The following is a 20,848-nucleotide window of genomic DNA, read 5'->3' on the forward strand; positions in this document are numbered from 1 at the left end:
CATTGGTGGTGGTTGAAGAGATTCCCCCCTTCCAAATGTAAAGCGCTTTGAGTGCAGAGAAAAGCGCTATATAAATGTAACAAATTTTTATTAAATATTATTAAAGTGACATCAGCACAGGTACTCTCCCAGGACTTTCTAAAGAGATAGGCTTCTCACCTGCGGCGGCCCATATCTGTGGTGATGTATGTTGTAGTAGCACTGTGGTAGACTACCTGGAGCTGGTATAACTTGCTCTCACACTTTTGTTTTTTACCGTTTTGGGTGGAGTAAAATTAAAGTCCAAATCACACTGCACATACAAATGCAAATGCCAGCATACACGTTTGTTGGGTTTTGACGGATTAGTGCGTTACCCCTGTCGGCGTTGGTCTGGGTTTGTTTTCACCAGACTGAACATGTTCAATCAGCGTTTGTCAGTGTCTGCTGAGGCAGTATGATTGACAGTTATTTTTCATAAAATTCTAAATTCAACGGCCAACTTGTTTGTCTGTGCGGTGTGACTTTGCCTTTACATATATGGCTTCAACTACCAGATGAATTTGCACTTGTCCAGTTGCAGTTCCATTTACACCTGTTCTTTTCACAATCGGAAACTATCCGATCAAAGAAAATGCATGAAGTGACCAGGTGTAAATAACCCCGTAGCATGCAACCAAGAAGATCTCTAAAATCTTACTTGAACAGCTGAGATTTATTTGGAGTCACTTCAAGCAAAGACAGCCTGTTGTGAACTATTTCACATGAACTTGATGATTAGTTCATTCTGAACAAGCACATACTTAATTATAATAAGGTTAGGGTTTATTTTTATCTTTTTTTCTCTGAAATGTGTCACTGGTTTTCAGCGGCATTCATTTTCTACATTACAAAAACCAGCTGTTTTAACAGGGGTGTGTAGATTTTTATCAAATCCATAACTGTAACCATAGAGACACTGACTAAAATAATACCAAAGATGGTGATGTAAATAAAACTGTAAAGTCTTATCAACTGTTAAGTCTAGCAGAAAGATATAAAAAGGAAATGATCTTTTTTTTTTAAGTATTGCTTTAAAAGGATGGCATAAGATTATTTGGGAAACGATTCCTTTAGAATTTCTAACATGTGTTACTCACTTGTCAACTGAAGATTTCCATCTGGTCTGGACCCCATATCTTGATTGTATTGATGTTTCTTTAAGTAATATTTAGAGGTTTGGGATATTATAATGCTACCATTTCATTTTTTATTTTATTACATGTTTTTTTTTTTTTGCACTGTAATTGCCAGGCTTTCTTTGTTTGGTTTTTGCTTGGGTTGTTAATGGTTCGAAATGTTGATAAAAAGATGCAATAAAAAAAAAAAAACATTACAATAGGAATTAATGAAATTGATTAATTAGTTTGATAAAAAGAATCATAAGAGTTTCCATATTCCTTAAACACTCTTTTAAAAACAAACAAGCATTTCCATCACAATATGTTGTGTAATTCACACTTGCTGTATCATTGAACTGTACACTAACATGTTATGTCACATCACATTCTGTTATGTTGCTTAAACCCTTTAAAGACATCGGTTTGGTTAAACTGTGATTCCCTGTGTCCCCCTGCAGGTTCGGAGGGGTCCGCGCACAGTTCAGAGTGAAACAAAGTATGTAGAGTTACTAGTGGTCAATGATTACGAACTGGTAAGATCTGAAAATAGTAAATTATTTAACAGTTATTCTTTTCTGTATTTCTTTTTGCATGTGGTGTGTAATATTTGTATTGATGTTTCTCTCTGTAGTTTGTACAGATGCGAAGATCGACCTCTCAGACGAGAAACTTTGCTAAAGCTGTAGTGAACATGGCTGATGCTGTACGTCCTGAAGTTTGACAGACATATTCACGATTTTTTCTCATGATGTTTTCCTTGAGTAAGTACTGTAGCAATTTTTATACTTATTTTTAAACATCCTATTAAATTCCAGATTTACAAGGAGCAGCTGAACACTAGAATAGTGCTTGTCGCCATGGAGACGTGGTCAACTCAGAACATGGTTTCTGTTGGCGACGACCCTTTGGTGACCCTGCGTGACTTTATGAAATACAGGAAGGAGAATATCAAAGAGAAGAGTGATGCAGCTCACCTGCTCTCGTATGTTATGCTTCCCTCTTAGACGACACATTTTTTACACGCTCGGTCATTGCATTTGACACATACAATATATATTGAATGTAAATATCCATTCAATATAATTAAAGCCCCATGAAATCAACTTTGTTTGTGTTTTTGTTAGTCTACAGTATATGCTAGTGTACTACAAAAGGTATTTAAAACCTTTCTCTTCCTAAGAATTGGACTGAAAATATGTAATTGTCTCCTGTTTAGTGGCATCTACAAATTTTTGCTCCTGAGAATATCCTTCCCCCTAAAAACTTTTGGTTTCAATCCGAAATGCGTCAACAGAGGAAAGAAAATGTACTTTGTCAAACCATTTCATGGGGCCTTATGCAACAAATTTGCATCACACCAGTGGCATTGCAATTTAAGATTGCATATGACTTTCATGATAACCAACTCTGTAAGAAGTTCAAAACCTTTGTAAGGTAAATATTCTGTGAACTATTTGACCTGTAGGGGACGCACGTTTCAGAGCAGTCGCAGTGGCACTGCATACATCGAGGGGATCTGCTCACCGACACGAGGTGGAGGAGTCAATGAGGTGAGGGCTCAATGGCTAAAGCTCAGAGCTACTTTTGCTAAAACTTTATTTGATCGTCCACTTTAGACATTCTACTAACTATAATTAACTTTGCAACTACATGTCAGCTACCAGCCATTCGAGTATTAGTAGACTGTCTGCTTAAAGGTAGGGTAGGTTTTTCATAAACACTTTTTGTTATACTGGTTGAAACTCTCTTCACATCCAAATAGAAATCAATAATAGAAGTGGTCTAAATAAAATAAAATAAAAATACCATATATCTTCTGTGGAAGTCTTAGGACCAAAAAAAATGTGTCCAATCATTGTATTCAATCCAAATGCAATCATAGGATGCCCTACCTGCCTGTCAAACTATATATTCCCATACATCTGCGCACTCTGCTTGTGCAGCATGTTCCATTAAGCTATGCAGAATTGTAGACAGAAAGTCAACGAGCACCGCAAACAAACAGCAGCCACCTTTTACAGTTCCTTCTGAACCAAAACAACGAGCTTATGCTGCTTTCACGCCATATCGTAATTATATTGTGAAATTCTACTTGGAGCTATGCATTTCTATGGCAACACTATCAATGGCAAAAAATAATCTGCAGCAGTTAGGGATGTTAACCGATGACCGTTTGACCGATAGTTGACCGTATCAACGTTAACCGATCAAAGTTGTCGGTAGTCGGTAAAAAAAAAAAAAAAAGTGATCTCTAAATTAGGCTATTATAGACAGTGGACTAAACGCTACTACAGTTAGCCATCTCATTCCAAGATCTTTTTGTGTGAAGTGAACAAATCCCTCACACTCAATTTTTCATAACTCGCCTGTTTGTATTTAATAAACCAATAAAAACATTTGGCGCGAGGTCACAGCGTTTGGGTTCGCGCGCTCACAAGGTTTGTGAAAAGTAAAGGCTACAGGCTAAAACACTCAAGGTTAGAGCCAGAGTAGACGACAGGATGAAGCGTGCAAAGAAAATTAGTGTGTGGGACCATTTCACCAAAAAGACTGACACAGATGTAAGTTGCAACTTGTGTGATACAGTGCTTAAATAGAGTAGTAGCACATCATCTATGATGCAAGGTGATGATGATCATCGTCTTTCTTTATTATTGTTAGCACTACCTCAAACTAAAGCAGCGTCTCTTCGGAGCTGTCATTTTCTTAAATGAGCCGCGGCAATGTTTCAAATGAGCTTCTAATGCTAGACAAACTCCTTTATTTTCAACGCGATCACCTTGTACCCAAACCATTTCGAAACTAAGGAGCCATTTGTCCTCCGATTACATATAAGCTCCTCGTCGCCGCGTTTGCGGGACTCATGTTTCGCGCTGTAGGGGATTTAAAAAAAGTGACGTGAGTGGAAGGGCGGCAGTTTGTGTGTGAGCGGGAGGCAGAGCGGCAGAGAGATGCGACAGAGTTGCGAAATTGCAGGCGCGGCTCGAAATGGCTGTTATTTCAAATAGCGTAGCATATTTTAAACTAATCGATTTTTAACTAAAAGTTTCAACCGGCTAATGAGGCGCGGTGGTCGGTCAAGAAAATTTTTAGTTTTCGCCATCCCTAGCAGCAGTCAGTTGGTACAAGTCAGAGCTCTTTAACTTGTTTACGTAATTTTTTAATGTGATGTTATGTGCTTTGAAACAACTTAATTTATTGCTGTCTCTCGTGACGCTTTGCTTACTCTGCGCTGGCTGTGCGTGTTCATGTGTTTTGGAGGAAGCGTGGCTTTGGAGAGCGCTCTGAAAGGAGTGAGGGATCTTGCTGTTGCTAGCCTCTCTGAAATTGCCTACCCTACCTTTAAAATCTGTTTACACTTTATTTTGATGGTCCCCCAACATATTCTACTGACTATAGGTACCTTTGCAAGTACATGCCAGCTTATTCTACTAACCTGAACCCTAAGCAAACAGTCTACTTGTATTCAATTGAGAGTTAGTTGACATGTAGTTGCAAAGTTATTTACAGTTAATAGAATGTCTAAAGTGGACTATCGAAATAAAGTGTAACGTCTTGGTTACTGACGTAACCTCCGTTCCCTGATAGAGGGAACGAAACATTGTGTTGATGTAGTGACACTAGGGGTCGCACTTACCTCTGACACTTTAGAAAAGGCAAATGAGAATTGGCGAGTGGAATTTGCATGCCACTCCCCCAGACATACGGGTATAAAATGAGATGGTATCTCTCATCCACTCATTCAGGTTTGTGCTGAGGAGCCGAAACAGTGTCCTGGCCAATTTAGCAGGTAGTTCAGTGTTGTGGCAGGAGGCAAACAAGTCTACCTGAGCTTCGACTAATCGGCTCCAAATCAGCTGGACTACCCAGGAATGGATTCTCTACTCTCTTTGAAGCTTGTCCAATCACGACAGTGCATTCACTGCATTATTGAGTTTGTCTGTTTTCTGTCTGAATAACTGAATAACTTCAGATAGTTCTGTGCTTGCTTCTTCCCAGTTGACCCGAACCCCCCCACCTGGCTAAGGTGTCTAAGCACCAGGCCCCTGTATACACGCAATAGATCGTAAGAGTGTGCTAGTATTAGCCAGATTTGATAATGTGAATACCCACTTCTCTGGGCGGGGCAAGGACATCCTCCATGCCTTCCATGATCAAGGATACAAACCAGAGAAATGAGAGTACGCATTTTTCAGGTCTATTGCCATGAACCAATCTTGATGGCGAACACACGCCAACAACTGCGTTTCTGCTTTAAGATTGGTTGCAACCCACCACTTAGCTTCATTATGATCGAGGGAGGTGACCCTCTCCTTACCTTGGTTGGTGAAAACAGGCTCTACAGCTGCAACTTTAGTGAAACTGGTTTCTGAACTGAATCGCGTAGTTGAGTCTGATTGGTCTATTGAGCCAGCACAAGGGGTTGGAAGCACTAGTAGCGCCCATCAGAAGACCTGCCATTCGTACCCTCAGATCACCCTCAGTGCCGCGGCCTTGTGTATGATTGCAGAAGGACCAGGACTTGGAGCATCCGAGGTGACTTCCTGCTTTAGAAAAGCAGGAAAGTTTTGACCGCAACGTTCCCATGGCCACACTCTCGCAATGAGAGAATGCACCATTCACAAAAGGTGCTCCAGCATGGGCATGGCCCAAACTGCAGTAGCAATCGTGACCTTATCCAGAAATGCACGGGCGAAAAAGCATCTTTAAAAAGATGTTCTTCATCCGTGTTTGCTCTTTTAGAGGAAATCTCTCTTTTATAAAGAAACTCTCTTGTTAGAGAATTTTCTCTTTTGGATTTTTTTTCTTCCTACTTGCTCATTGAAGTGCCCATGGGAACTCTCTGAGTTCTTATCTGTGTGTATAATAGAAACAACTGTTGAAATGTGCAGTAGGAAACCAATGAAGCTTCTAGGCAGAGCAAATGCCTAGGCATGTAAATTCCACTTGCCAATTCTCATTGGCCTTTTCTGAAGTATCAGAGGTGTTTGGGGCTCCCAAGTGCGAACCCCTAGTGTCACTACATCGACACAACGCCGAAGTGATTGACAGATAGGGAAAAAAAGTTTCTTCATAATCTTAATCAAATAACTGACTGCAAAAGCACTTTTAAATATATATATATATAATAAGCGTGCTGTAAGTTATTTTGTATTAAAGCATCTGCTAAATGAGTGCCAACATACCATCTACCATCTTTGTGTTAATGTCAGTATGGAAATGTGGGACCCATGGCTATCACATTATGTCAGAGTTTAGGACAGAACCTTGGAATGATGTGGAACAAAGACCGTGCTACTGCAGGTAACCATCCTTCCACTCCTGACAAAATATAACAAAAAAAGGGGGGACTGTTGTTTTAATGTGTGTGTGTGTGTGTGTGTGTGTGTGTGTGTGTGTGTGTGTGTGTGTGTGTGTGTGTGTGTGTGTGTGTGTGTGTGTGTGTGTGTGTGTGTGTGTGTGTGTGTGTGTGTGTGTGTGTGTGTGTGTGTGTGTGTGTGTGTGTGTGTGTGTGTGTGTGTGTGTGTGTGTGTGTGTGTGTGTGTGTGTGTGTGTGTGTGTGTGTGTGTGTGTGTGTGTGTGTGTGTGTGTGTGTGTGTGTGTGTGTGTGTGTGTGTGTGTGTGTGTGTGTGTGTGTGTGTGTGTGTGTGTGTGTGGTAGGAGACTGCAGATGTCCAGATCCGTGGTTAGGCTGCATCATGGAGGATACTGGGTGAGTCAAGTTTTTGGGTCTTTGTGTAAGTATATTTTTATTGCAACATTCATGCTGGAAATATACTCTATGCAAGTGCACAAGCTCAGTCACAAATGTTTGGCAAATGGATTGCAAGCATGAGGCCCTATTGTATATGATGTGAATTCTTGCCAGAGTAAGCAAAATACAGAATTGAGGATTTTTTTATTAACCATGACCCACAGGATAACTTGAAGAGGAATTCATTAATTGCAATTCAAAGAAATTCAACACAGGTAAAGCATTCTGTAAGAGTTCTCCCACCATGGTCGACTAAAGCTAAATAATTTAATACAATGGAATTATATTTGTATAATTATTTATTTTGGCCATGAGGCCTATAAACCTTGAAACTTCTAATTATTTAGCAAACAATGCTTTATCAAGCCAACAAATCTTATCTTATTTAGTTACAGTTAATTAGTTACAGTTACAGTATGTGAATTTCTTTGAATTTCAATTCATTCTACTTTCTTACATTGAAATTTGAATAGAATCATGTATTCAGTCTTCATCTTAATTCAAATTCTCTTCAAATTTAGAAACTGAATTGAAATTTTAAAAGCATTCTCAATTAATTTCTGAATTGCATACAACCTTGCTACTTGCTTTACTGTAATCTCAGTACTCAAATTAGTGATGGACATCAATTGTCTTTACTTTTACTAAGTTACTATTAAGATTGCTAGCTAACTTGCTTTCAAGTTAGCTTGATTCTTTTTAAACTTGCTTCACCATGGAGAGTATTTTTCAAGTCTTTTCAAGTCAGCTAAATAGTTTAGCTCTACCAGCACAACTGGTAGAGCATGGCACTAGCAGTACTAGTGATAGATTCGATTCCCATGATCACTCATAATGTATACCTTGAATGCACTGCAAAGGCCAATTCACACACTGCGCCGACAGACACCGACCAATGGCGACAGTCACCAGATTACAATGTCACATTTTCAAGACCTGACAAATGTAGATTCAGCATGTTTCTGCAAAATTAAAAGCCAAATAATGCCGAAAGGTGTGACTCACTGTTCCGACAAAACCTGACAAATGTGGCTCATGTTAGTGCAGTGTGAATTGGCCTCAAGTTGCTTTGGATAAAAGTGTCTGTCAAATATAAATTATATTTTGCTGTTCCTTCTCTAATAGTTTTACACACTGTTTCCATGTAAGGGTAACTGAACAGTATTAACTCTATAATGTGATCCTGACAGATACTATCTACCCAGAAAGTTTTCACGGTGCAGTATAGAGGAGTACATTCAGTTCCTCCAGCAAGGAGGAGGGAGCTGCCTCTTCAATAAACCTAACAAGGTTTGTCTGGAACATCCAGTTAAATGTAAAAAAAAAAAAAAAAAAAAAAAACATTTTGAAAAAAGTTTCCATACTCTGCCAGCATTTTTGATCATTTTCACAAAAGTTGCATGGCTCTCAGAATATTTTGTTGTATGAATATCTGAATGTGCAATATATCAAAGGAAAGAACAGACTATCTGCTTTTAAACAACAAAAATGTTTTATTCTAGCTTCATGCATTCCTTTTTTATCAACACTTGCATGTGGGTAAGTTTAATAAAAATGCAACATTTTGAGCAAAAAGCTGAGAAAATCACGTTTTTGTCAAAGACTACATCCAGTTTGAGATCCAGATTCAGAACGATGATCAAAACATACAGTAGATGCAGTAGATCAAGTCCATCAACACCCCCAAAGCTTGCACAGTCCTATAGTTCCTCCTGGGTTGACATTTCATTCTGTAACATTTGGCAGTTTTTATTTATATGCTGTTTAATTTTGAGGTTATTTTGCATATGCATCTCCTTACGTATGATATCGCTTGTTTCTGCACCGTTGAGCACACAAGCCTTTCAATGTATACTCCTTTGACCGTGAGCGTGTGGAGACACATTCTAGTGGACTGTCCTTTTTAAGTGCTCAAATCACTTGCTCATGCTCTGTTGTCTGCTCTGTGCGGATACAAAAATCTGCCTGCATGCGGACGTGTGGACAGACATCAGCGAACTGTGTTGATTACGAAATTACGTCAAGTGGACTGTCTGCGAGCCAGAGCAGAACGCGGACAAGGGAAGTATACTTTAGGCTTTAGAGCTTAGCGATCCCACACTCCCACACATATACTTGGTGATTCACAAGGTGATTCTACAGTTTTAGATGGACCTCTATGAGGGGCTGCTTTTCCCAGAAGCATCCACAATCTATTTAAGCTAACAATGCTTCTGGGAAATGCAGCCATGGGCATGTAGGAGTAACGTTCTGGCTGCACTTAACATGTTAGTTGGACATTGGACATGGTAAGCCATGCCTGAGATCCATTCTACAACGTCTCAAGGCTCCTGCACTGGAAATTCTCTCTGGCCAGTACACCAATACCATGTTTCAAGGGCAAAATCTTTCCCTTTAGTGAAAACCTTTTTGCTTGCCGGCATAAGCCATGGACCACTCTGAACTGCTTTCAGAGTTGGACGAAGTACTCCTCCTTTGCTTCCAGTGGTACATCTGGCTGTAGTGGTAACCCAAACACCAAATCTTAAGTGAATGTCTTGTCCAAACATGAGGGATGTTGGTGTGTTTTTCTGGATTCTTGCACTGTCAAACAAAACGATATGCCCAAAGGACCAGGGGGGATAGTGGGCCCAGTCATGCTAATGTTGTTCAACCAAGATGCCAAGCTAGGTGGTTAGGGTACAGTTGAAATGCTCTACCAGTCCATCACTTTGGGGGTTCAGGGGTGTAGTGTAGGTCTCCTGGGCCTCAAGCTCTTGACAGACCTTTCATGAACACCTGTGCTTCAAAGTTCCTCCTCTGGACACTGTGCAGCTCCTCGTGTACTGAGTGTTACCTGGAAGGTGGCCAGGATGTCCACCCCTACAGTGCATGCCCCAGTGGTGACCCACTGCACTTGGTCCCTTTTGGGATGTGCGGAGGTCACAGCAGTAGACAAATTGTTCTGTATCCTGAAGACACCATAGTCAGTAAAAAAGCCGCATTGCATTCTCAGAAAAGGAACCTCGCCTTCAAAAACACAGACATAACAATACATATATGAAGTAGCTTATATTTAGCTACTTTTACTGTGTGGCTTATTGTGGAATTAGCTTTTATGTTAATTGATAGAGAGCTTGATGCATTTTTGAGTAGCTTGCTTAACACTGCATATCTATTATAAATATCTGGCAGTGACATGATATTTTCTGTCACTACAGTTGTTGGATCCTCCTGAATGTGGCAATGGTTTTGTGGAACAGGGAGAAGAATGCGACTGTGGCTCTCAAGTGGTGGGTGACAAGATAATTTAACACAAATTTCCTTTGAGAATCCAACAGAAACAGAAATAATTCTTTGAGTATTAATTAATTAAATCCTTGAAGTGATACCTGCCTTGAAGTGTGTTAAGCTAACAGGTTGTTTTTATTGGTTGTGCACTCTTGTAGGATTGCTCTCGCGCTGGGGGTGCATGCTGTAAAAAATGCACTTTGACCCATGATGCAATGTGTAGCAATGGACTCTGTTGTAGCCGTTGCAAGGTAAGTTGTGTTAGAATTGTTCACCCAAAACATCATTTACTTGATGGGATCATTACATCTGTACAACATTACATCATTACTTGATCATTTACCAAGGGCTGTCAGTTATTTTCCCTGTCTTCGGCCTAGGATACTGGGATAGGCTCCACTTTTCAGCAGTGACACTTCAATTCAAGCATATCGCAAAATAATGGCAAATAAGACACGTTTCTAGAAATTGTCCTAGCGGATGGCACGTGGATGCAGTGCACACAGTGTAGTCAGCTTCATTAACAAATGACTCTTATGAACCAGGTCTTTGTGAGTCAGAAACACAGTGCTGCCCAGTTACAAATTGACCGGTTTTCTATTTGTTTGTGAATTTTCTTCAGTTGCAGCGCATTGAACTCTCTCGGCCACCGTAATAATCTATTCTTGCTGCATTGCATGCACCTTTATAGTAGCCTATATATGCACTGGAGAAATATAGAATGATATTGTTTGTTTATAGTAATTTTTGTGCTTTCTAATAATGTAAACTCACAGTAAAACCATGCTTTTTTTACAGTACAATTCTAAAAACTTGACAATTTAGTTTTATTAAAAATACTGTAGATTTTACAAGAAATGTCAGAGTCAAGTCAAGTCATATTTATTTATATAGTGTTTTTTACAATATAGATTGTTTCAAAGCAGCTTTACAGTGATAACAGGAAAATAATTAAACAAAATTTGTTTCGGCTGTCCAGCAGATCTAGAAAATAGTGTCATAGTCCAGCTTAATTGATGGTTAATTTCTGTTGTAGAAAAGTTATGAATTTAGTTCATTTACAGTTCATTTAGTTACATTTACATCAATACAGGCAGATCAATAATATTGTTGAATATTATGTGTCCCCAACTAAGCAAGGCAAAAGGCATTGGCTGCTCTCTCTCGCTTTTAAAAGCTGGTAAACGGAATCCAGATAGTGTAATCATATACTGTAACTATGCCAAGAAGGAAAAAAATGAATACATCTTTTTAGTATGTTAAACTAAATAGTAATCTTTCAAATGAACACGCTATTTCTGACAGCCAATAATAAACTGATGTATATTTACACAAATGCTTCGATTCTTTAAAAGAACCAAAGTGATTTATTTAAGATGTTACCTGAGGACTAACACTGGTTGCATTGTATGTTTTTTATTCACTAAAAATAACTGGTTAATTAGAGTCATTTGTTTGGACTAGATTGGGTGAACTGCATGAGCCATTGAGAATATTTGTTTTTGTCATTATTTCCCAACTCAGTGTCTTTTCATCTCATCACACTGGAGCTCCACTGCTGTAAATCGGTCCAAGAAACTACTTACATTTATATTTTATACATTGGGATACCATTTATTTATTTATTTATTTATTTATTTTTTGCCACTGTATCAGTTGATCTGGTTTACAAATCAGCCTGAATGATTCATTCTCTTATCAGACTCTATTCAGTCAGGTGACTCCATTATCCAGTCACAGTGGTTCTTGAGCTGTGCACTCACTAGAGAAAAGGATTATCTGTGAATAACTTTCTTTTACATTTGTAAAATTTTACTTAGAATTTATCTTATTGTGTTCCACAGAAGAAAGAAAGTCATACAGGTTTGAAAAAGCATGAGCGTGACTTTTTTATTTTCAAAGGGACAAATCCCAAGTCAACAGTCAAAACATTTTTTATTTCATTTTTTTGCGTTATTAATTGTGGATATTTTTGTTGTGTATTTAACTCACTGAAAGATTGTGTGTTTCAGTATGAGCAGAGAGGAGTGGTCTGCAGGGATGCAGTGAATGACTGTGATGTGCCAGAAACGTGCACTGGCGATTCGAGTAAAGTAATGATACATTTATATAAAATCATCATTACCATCATAATAGTCCGAATAACGTAAGAGATTCACATGTGCTTCTCATTCATTTCTCAAACAGTGTCCACATAATGTCCACAAACTGGATGGTTACATGTGCGATGCTGGACTGGTAAAATATTCAGTTTTTCTATCTAATATGAACATTTCTTACTACAATAGTACAGTACTAACCATTGTCACTGTATTTTGTTTGCATGAATTACAGCATAACACTGGCAGACTTACTGTACATGAACTATGGTTTAAATTGAATGAAAATGTTTCAATAATTAAAAGGGCAGTCTGCAATTTTATTTATTTATTTTTAGTTTTTTGAGTGTGCTGGCTGATTTTGGCCTTATAGTTACACTTAGTTTTGTGTAGATACAGTACATAAGTGTTCAGTTCCCGATGTCATTAATTGTAGAAATGTGGTGTTTACACTATACATTATTTACTATTCATTTATCCCACAAGCAAATCTCTCCAGTAACAAAGTTGTTTCTGACTGGTTGTGTGATCTCAGCATGTCTGCACACATGAGGCTACTGATATAACTAATTAATTATTTGTTATGTAAGGTATTTTTACGTATTCATTTCATTCACCTTTATTCTTTTATGTGACTGTAGTCACAGAGGACATCAGCCAAGTGTCTTTTTTATTTGTCAGGCTTAGAGAGTGTGCGTAGAGTGTGTGTATACTGTATGCATACTATAAGCTGATGTTCTCTTTTCTGGCTCTCTCAGGGCCGCTGCTATGGGGGCCGCTGTAAGACCAGAGATGCCCAGTGTCAGGCGCTCTGGGGCCACAGTGAGTAATATTGCACAGTATCGTGTTTAAAAACCTCAAAACAAATAATGACACTAAAACTCACCTTCAACACACCCCTATAGAACAACGTCATATATGACGTTACACCATTTCACCAGCATCGGGCTAGCTGACTAAAAACTAGCTAGAGCATGATAGAAGCGGACGTTTCGTCTTTACCTAAAGACTCGATATCAGCATCGATATTTGACCAATGATTTACAATAAAAAATGTTCGTGACAGTAATTTATTCATTTGTGTCAGGACTGCACATCAATAATTCTGAATCAAACTGGTATTTATTAGCTCAAATAAAATGAGAATTGTGATCACAAGAATGCACGAAACAACTCCATGAAGGCTTTTAAGTCCAAAGGCTTACACATTTAGAAATAAATATTGACAAAATATCAAATGTTTACATCACATTTCTTTATAAAGAATGAGCTTTTCTATTTTCCACAAAATTCTGCGATCTGAAGAGAGCACATTAGCACCCTCGATTTTGGCTCGGCAGTGGAAACATGGCTAATGGCTGCCCACGAATAATGTTTACTTTGACCTGCCCTCAAATAACTTTTCTGCGCTGCGAAAGCAAATCCACTTTTCATGCTCTGGCTCTAATTGATTTAGTAAAACCGACGCCATCGAGGAAGCAGAAGTGTTACAGCCTGCAGGCAAGGAAGATGTAGAGGTGGATCTATATTGCAGCGCTAAACTTTTTTAAACAAACTAATCAAAAACAAAACTTGATTTAAACTCAATGAGAGTGTCTGCTTCCCAAACAAAGCTAGAAAGACTAGCACTAAAAAGAGAAAAAAAAGGATCTTCCGCTACCAATATCAATTGCTCGGAACTTTGAGATCGCAGTAGACGTGAATGACTAAAAGGCGTTAAGAGCTCGCTCAAGTGCTGAGGAGCTAAACCATTTAGTGCTTTGTAAGTAAATTATCAAGATTTTAAAAATGTGTGCAATGTTTAATAGGAAGCTAATGTAGTGTTGACAGAACCATGCTAAAATGGTCATACTTCCTAAGAACTCGAGCTGCTGCGTTTTGGACCAGCTGTAGTTTGTTTATTAAGCGGGTCAGGGCAACCACCCAGTAGAGCATTACAATAATCTAGCCTTGAGGTCATGAACTAACTGTTACGCATTTTTCATTGAAAGCTGAAAATTGACGTAATTTATATACTGTATACTGTATTTTTAAGATGGAAAAATTTGGTTTTACAGATGCTAGAAATGTGGCTTTCAAATGAAAGATTGGTATCAAAGAGCACACCCAGGTTCCTAACTGACAATGACGACTTAACAGAGCAGCCATCAAGTGTTAGACAGTATTCTAGGTTATTACGTGCAGAGGTCTTTGGTCCAATAATTAAAACCTATTTACTATAGACTAAAATTACTAGTCATCCATTTATTTAATACCAACTATGCATTCTGTCAATATTGTGAATAGGTATGTTTTGTCAGGGCAAAGAAATATACAGCTGAGTATCATCAGCATAACAGTGAAAAGGAACGCTATGCTTCCTAATAGGGATGCACCGATGTGAAAATTGTGGCCGATACCGATAACCGATATTAATATTGCTGTTATGGCCGATACCGATATTTACCGATGTCGATATCTCTGTATAGAAAACAAATTTTAATGATTATCAAATAAAGAGCTATTTTCCAAAACACTTTTTTTTTTTTTACTTTAGAAATGACTAATATTGGGCACCTTTACCTGTATGCAAAATATGTCACACATACGACACACATGCATTTTATTGCATTGCATATAGCCTAATGTGTGCTGGTCAACATGTCTAAAATTAAGAAACCCTTAGAAAACAGGAAAAAAAAAACAGGAACATTGTGTACAATTAAGATAGGCTACTTAATTTTTTATTCCAATATCCAAATATGATACTAAATAGCACAGGGAAAAGGGCTTCTATTTCTGACGTGCTGTCTTTGCCTTTGAACACTGCACATTTTAAACAGGACACGCATTAGCTGAATAAATGTTAGCCAATACAAACATATTTATAGAAAACAGTTGACAATGAATAGACAGGAGTCCAATAATAGCATAACGAATCACTTATTCTAAAAATAATAACAGGCTATTTAAGACGAATCCGACATAGGCTATGGGCTGTTAACAGTAAAACGTCCGTCATTTAACGAATTTTAAAAACACGGATAGATAATACAAAATGCTTTGACATTTTGATAGAAAAAAAACGAGCAAGAACAAAATTTAAACTTAGCCCGTCAATTTTTCATTTTACAATTATCTTCTCTCTCTGTGTGCGCGCGTCCGTGTTTGTGAGGGAGAGCTCGCGCAGCACTGATACAACGCCTACTTTTTAATACATAAGTAACGAATGCGCTAGTTTTCATACAAAATAAATATGTAACATAATTAGGTAGGCTACTTTAGTTATTATTAACACAATAACGTAACACATGAAGGCTACGTTTCTCAACACTGAGAATTAATAAATAAACGCCTGTTTCTCCACTCGCGCTTATCAGTAATCCACAAATCACACGTGCGGTCACTTTTGAGAAAAATCAAATCCGAACGGGTATCGAATATCAAACAATATATTCAAATATCTACGAGTCAAAAAACGATCAATCAAAAATGTGTCATGAAGAAGGAAAAAACATTAGTCGCACTGGACTGCGTTAACAATGTTACTGACGGGACAGTTCTCCATTAGCTATACGGACGTCCGTGCGGCACTAAAAGACTGCTTTAAAACTTTCACAGAGACCTCAAACAGAAAGCACAAAGCCTGACTTTAAATTTAATTTCGTTTTGTATTAATTGTATCTTAATTTTGATCAATGTTTCATCAAAAATAAACAAGAAGTAAATATTAGAAAATATTTAATCAGGACATTGAGGCGACGGCGCGTGAATTGAAGCGCGTCTCAAATGAACCGAAACCTACCTGCCTCACAGACCTGAGACATAGCCTATATAGAAAGCTTGAAACATCTATTTTTAAACAGAACAAGAAAGAAAACAGACTGTTCTCTGCTTATGTCATCTGTATGAAATGTGTATTTCTCTCAGGCGCGTTCACTACTGCTAAGATCACGAGTCAGCATCAGTAACTTCATCTTCAACTTCACACGTCAAATATCGGCCTGTTCACATCGGCCCTATTTTGACATCGGACCGATACCGATGTGTAAAAAAAATGAACATATCGGCCGATATTGTATCGGCGGCCGATATATCGTGCACCCCTACTTCCTAATGATATCATACAAGAGTAGCATGTACATAGTGAAAAGCAACAGTCCTAGTACTGAGCCTTGTGGTACTCCATACTGAACTTGTGATCTATATGACATCTCTTCATTTACTGCTACAAATTAATACTGGTCAGATAAGTATGATTTGAACCATGCCAATGCAATTCCACTATTGCCAGTGTAATTGCTGAGTCTATTCAAAAGAACATTGTGTTCCATAGTATCAAATGCATCACTAAGATCGAGTAACACTAATAGAGAGATACAACCACGATCGGATGATTAGAGCAAATCATTTGTAACTATGAGAGCAGTCTCAGTACTATGGTACTGTCTAAATCCTGACTGAAACCCTTGCAGATACCATTTCTTTCTACAAAAGGAACACAGTTGTGAGGATACTGCCTTTTCCAGTACTTTTGACAGAAAAGGGAGATTCAAGATCGGTCTGTAATTAACTAGTTCTAGGATCAAGTTGCGTTTTTTAATAAGAGGTATAATAATAGCCAGCTTTAAGGTTTTAGCTTAGTCTGTATAGGGTCTAACATTAATGTTGTTGATTTTGATGATTTAACAAGTTTAGACAATTGATTCTTTGCTATAGGAGAGGAAGAATGGAATTTTTCCTCAGGGAGTCTATAGCACGTCACCTGATACATAGACGTTGCATGGTAATATTTTTCTATTTAATAATATCAATCTTGCAAATAAAAAAAAAAAATCATAAAGTCTTTACTGTTGTGCTGTTTGGAAACATTTGAAGTTGAAGGTTTATTTCTTGTTAATTTAGCCACTGTTTCAAGTAAATACCTAGGGTTTCACCCAGAATGGGAAAGGATCATTTTTCAGTTATATTTGTCATGGAAAGTGTCACATGTTACTTGAAGTAATTTTAATGTTAATTTAATAAGTATCATGTTATGCCCAGTACTTAAAAAGGGCAATTTATCAATTTAGTTAACATACATTTTGTACATGGATGATTATGGCTGTTGTCTATAAAATCAAATCATTGTCAAATGCAGTAGCTGTAAATAATTAAGAAATGTATGTCTCTGAGACAGAGACAGTAAATGCATAACAAACCTAATAGCTACAGGTCATTCTGTCTGCAGAAACATTAAACTACTAAACCCATCACTAGAATAAAATATAATGAAACATATGAAAGGTTAAATAAAAACAGACAAATTCACTATAGGAATATTTTTGCACTGGACATTGACATTTCTCAGACATATTTTGGTAGCATTTCGTCCCTGCACCCTGGTTCATTCTTTATCCTGGATAAGACTGTTAAAAGATTCAATGTAATAGATTATTTAAAATTTTAACTGTAATTGTAACCCAAAAAAAAAAGGCTACTGTAGAAACCTTTCCTAGAAGTTTGTGTGTGGCACATGACATGTTTACAGTATATATTATATACATAATTTAGTTTCTTCTTATTTGTGTTATTAGTAATGTACATTGGGGTGTTTTGTGTTACAGTTTCTGTTATTTAGTTAATGTTTATTGCATAATTTCTCATGCATGTTACCCTAATGGTATTTTGTCTTTGTGTGCATGACACTGTACAGCGATTAGGCCATGTATTATGGACAGGCCATTCTCTTATTCAGCATGTGCCTGTTCTGTTGTACTATCTGTATCATAATGGTAGTTTTCAGTAAATTTTAAGGTAAAAATATATTTTTGTGGCTTGGTTATTTGTAAAAATATACACTATGCCATCCCATAATTCTGGATAAAAAAATTTTTTTTAAGTGAAATTCTGGCTACCAAAGTGGGCATTTTGTTTTTACTGTAAATTCACCATGTATTTTTACTGCACATTTACCATATTTTTTAAAGTGTATAGTAATGTTTAATAAATAAATAAAAATCACTAAATTGTAACAATGATAGAAAGATCTATGAAAAATCAAATCCATACAAAGTAATTTAGAGAAAAATGTATCTTCCAAACTACAGAAAAATTCTATATTTTAACCACACATCACAATTATTAGTGAATACAAACATATAAGGTTTGTAATGTCATATAAGGAATAAGGAATCAGTGCCTATGTGAATCATGTACACTTCACTTGTTTAATTCTAATTCTAATACTGAAATTGCACATGCACAATGCTCAGTTATTTGACCGTGTGTGCCATTAGATGCAGCAGATCGCATGTGTTATGAAAAGCTGAACATCGAGGGTACGGAGCGTGGCAACTGCGGTCAGGACAGCAGCTCGCGCAACTGGATTCAGTGCAATAAACAGTGAGTAACAACCAGAACACAGCTTCACAACCTTTTCAGTGGCATCGTTTCTCTCTTTGCTGGAACAATCCTTCTCTTTCCTCTTTATCTGTCTTTCACTGTCGTGTGTTTTCTTTCACAGGGATGTGTTGTGCGGATTTTTATTGTGCACTAATATCACAGTGAAACCACGGTATGGAGACTCACATGGAGAAATCACAAGTCTCACCATCTACCATCAGAACAAGTACCTGGATTGTCGGTAAATGCATATATTTTCTTCTTCTGTATAATTCATATATTTTAAGCATGCTCAGATATTTTTACTGGAAAACAGTATACTGGTTAGGGATAGGGATAGTTCACCCAAAAATGAAAATGCTGTCATTATTTACTCTTCCTCAAGTTGTTCCAAACCTGTATGACTTTCTTTCCTCTGCTGAACACAAAAGAAGATGTTTTGAAGAAAGTCGGTAACCAAACGACTGATGGACCCCATTGACTTCCATAGTAGGAAAAAAAAATACTATGGAAGTCAATGGGGACCAGCAACTGTTTAATTACCAACCTTCTTTAAAATATATTCTTTTGTGTTCAGCAGAAGAAAGAAAGTCATACAGGTTTGGAACAACTTGAGGAAGAGTAAATGATGACAGCATTTTCATTTTTGGGTGAACTATCCCTTTAAGGTGAATTTAGGACAGCCCGAATACTCTGGGGTTTTGGGTCAGATGGAGGTCTTTTCGCCCGTCTATGGAGTCTCTCTGCTTTTTCAGAATCCTTCACATTTTTAAGGCACAGTCAAATAAAAAAAAGTTCTTTTAGTTTAAGTAAATTTATTTATTTATTTATTTATTTATTTATTTATTTATTTTTAACCTTTATTTAACCAGAAAAGAGCTCTCTGAGATTAAAAATCTCTTTCACAGGAGTGTCCTGGCCAAAATGTGCAGCATTTAGGCCAAATAACCTAATCCCATTAGAAAATGTAAAAATGTATGCATTTTTATGATGTGATTTGTATGACAACGTATGATTTTTTTAGAAAGGTCCACACCTAAAATTAACCATAAGTGAGGCATAAGCAAATTGTAAAAAATGTATGGATGAGATTGTAAGAATTTCCAAAGCGATAAATTTATTATCCAATAAGAAGATGTGCATAAACTACGATGTAAACACATTTACCAAATGAATTCCTCGATGCGCAACTAAAAATTCCCGTGACTTTGCCTAAACAGTGGATGCGATCTGGACTATCCAGCAGACTCATTTTATTGCACAGCATCTCAAATGTTGGTTTGATGATTCTGAAATGCCTGAGCCAAAGTCTGTCATCAGAATGATTTGGTATAATGACCTCCCAGAACTGTCTCACATGACAAAATCACATTTGCAGTGTGTGTTTGTGTGTAACACTGAGCTGTTGTTTGTGTGTGTTCAGTGGGGGTCATGCTGTGCTAGAGGACGGCACTGATCTCGGGTACGTAGAGGACGGCACACCGTGTGGTCCTAATATGATGTGCCTGGACCATCGTTGTCTGCCGGTAACCACCTTCAACCTGTCATCCTGTCCCGGTTCGACATTCTCTCAAGTGTGCTCTGATCACGGGGTGAGCTGCTCATCTTTGACAAATCTAATATCACAGTCACATACTGTCTGTTTTGAGGTCAGTGCTGTTTTTTTAAATGAGATGCAGTGCCACAGATAAAATATGCAACGTTACATTTGCCAGAGGCTGGTACATTTGACAAAAGGGTAGACTCATTCTTAAAGGGATTGTTTACTCACCCTCATGTCATCCCAAACCTACAAGATTGTCGTTCATCTTCAAAACACAAAAACATATATTTTTAATATTCTCTTATCCTTTTTTCCATCCATTGAAAGTCTATGTAATCAACCTTTTTTAGGCTTAAAAAAGTACATAAAGACAACATAAACCTGCGTGCTTGACGTGAGAATCAGTGAGGTTTGTTCTTGTGTGTCATGCAAGTACATATTTGATGTGCTCCATTTATGCGATTGTGTACATGGGTTAAACGACTTGATGCATATGGATTACTTTTTCAATGTCTTCATGAACTTTTTGTTCTTTCAATGGATGGACAAAAATGATGTGAGAATATTAAAAATATCTTCATTAGTGTTCCTAAGATTAGCAAAAGGGTTTGGAATGACATGAGAGTGAGTAAATAATTGATATTTTTGGGTGAACTTACCCTTGATTCACATTCTTCTG

General features: G+C 37.6%; 1 protein-coding gene across 1 annotated transcript in view; it reads left to right on the forward strand.

Annotated features, from left to right (window-relative positions):
- Positions 1-20,848, forward strand: part of adam11 (ADAM metallopeptidase domain 11) — a 47,366-nt gene that overhangs the window by 17,497 nt on the left and 9,021 nt on the right. Inside the window, exons 9-23 of the mRNA XM_081392909.1 lie at positions 1,598-1,672; positions 1,771-1,842; positions 1,955-2,121; positions 2,605-2,689; positions 6,353-6,443; positions 6,801-6,852; positions 8,085-8,184; positions 10,095-10,166; positions 10,323-10,415; positions 12,177-12,257; positions 12,352-12,402; positions 13,022-13,085; positions 18,521-18,626; positions 18,748-18,867; positions 20,050-20,218. Coding sequence (XP_081249035.1) covers positions 1,598-1,672; positions 1,771-1,842; positions 1,955-2,121; positions 2,605-2,689; positions 6,353-6,443; positions 6,801-6,852; positions 8,085-8,184; positions 10,095-10,166; positions 10,323-10,415; positions 12,177-12,257; positions 12,352-12,402; positions 13,022-13,085; positions 18,521-18,626; positions 18,748-18,867; positions 20,050-20,218 — 1,398 coding nt within the window. The remainder of the gene's footprint in view (positions 1-1,597; positions 1,673-1,770; positions 1,843-1,954; positions 2,122-2,604; positions 2,690-6,352; positions 6,444-6,800; positions 6,853-8,084; positions 8,185-10,094; positions 10,167-10,322; positions 10,416-12,176; positions 12,258-12,351; positions 12,403-13,021; positions 13,086-18,520; positions 18,627-18,747; positions 18,868-20,049; positions 20,219-20,848) is intronic.

Source organism: Scardinius erythrophthalmus (assembly GCF_964197995.2).
Source record: "Scardinius erythrophthalmus genome assembly, chromosome: 18".
In the NCBI taxonomy this organism is placed as follows: Eukaryota; Metazoa; Chordata; class Actinopteri; order Cypriniformes; family Leuciscidae; genus Scardinius; species Scardinius erythrophthalmus.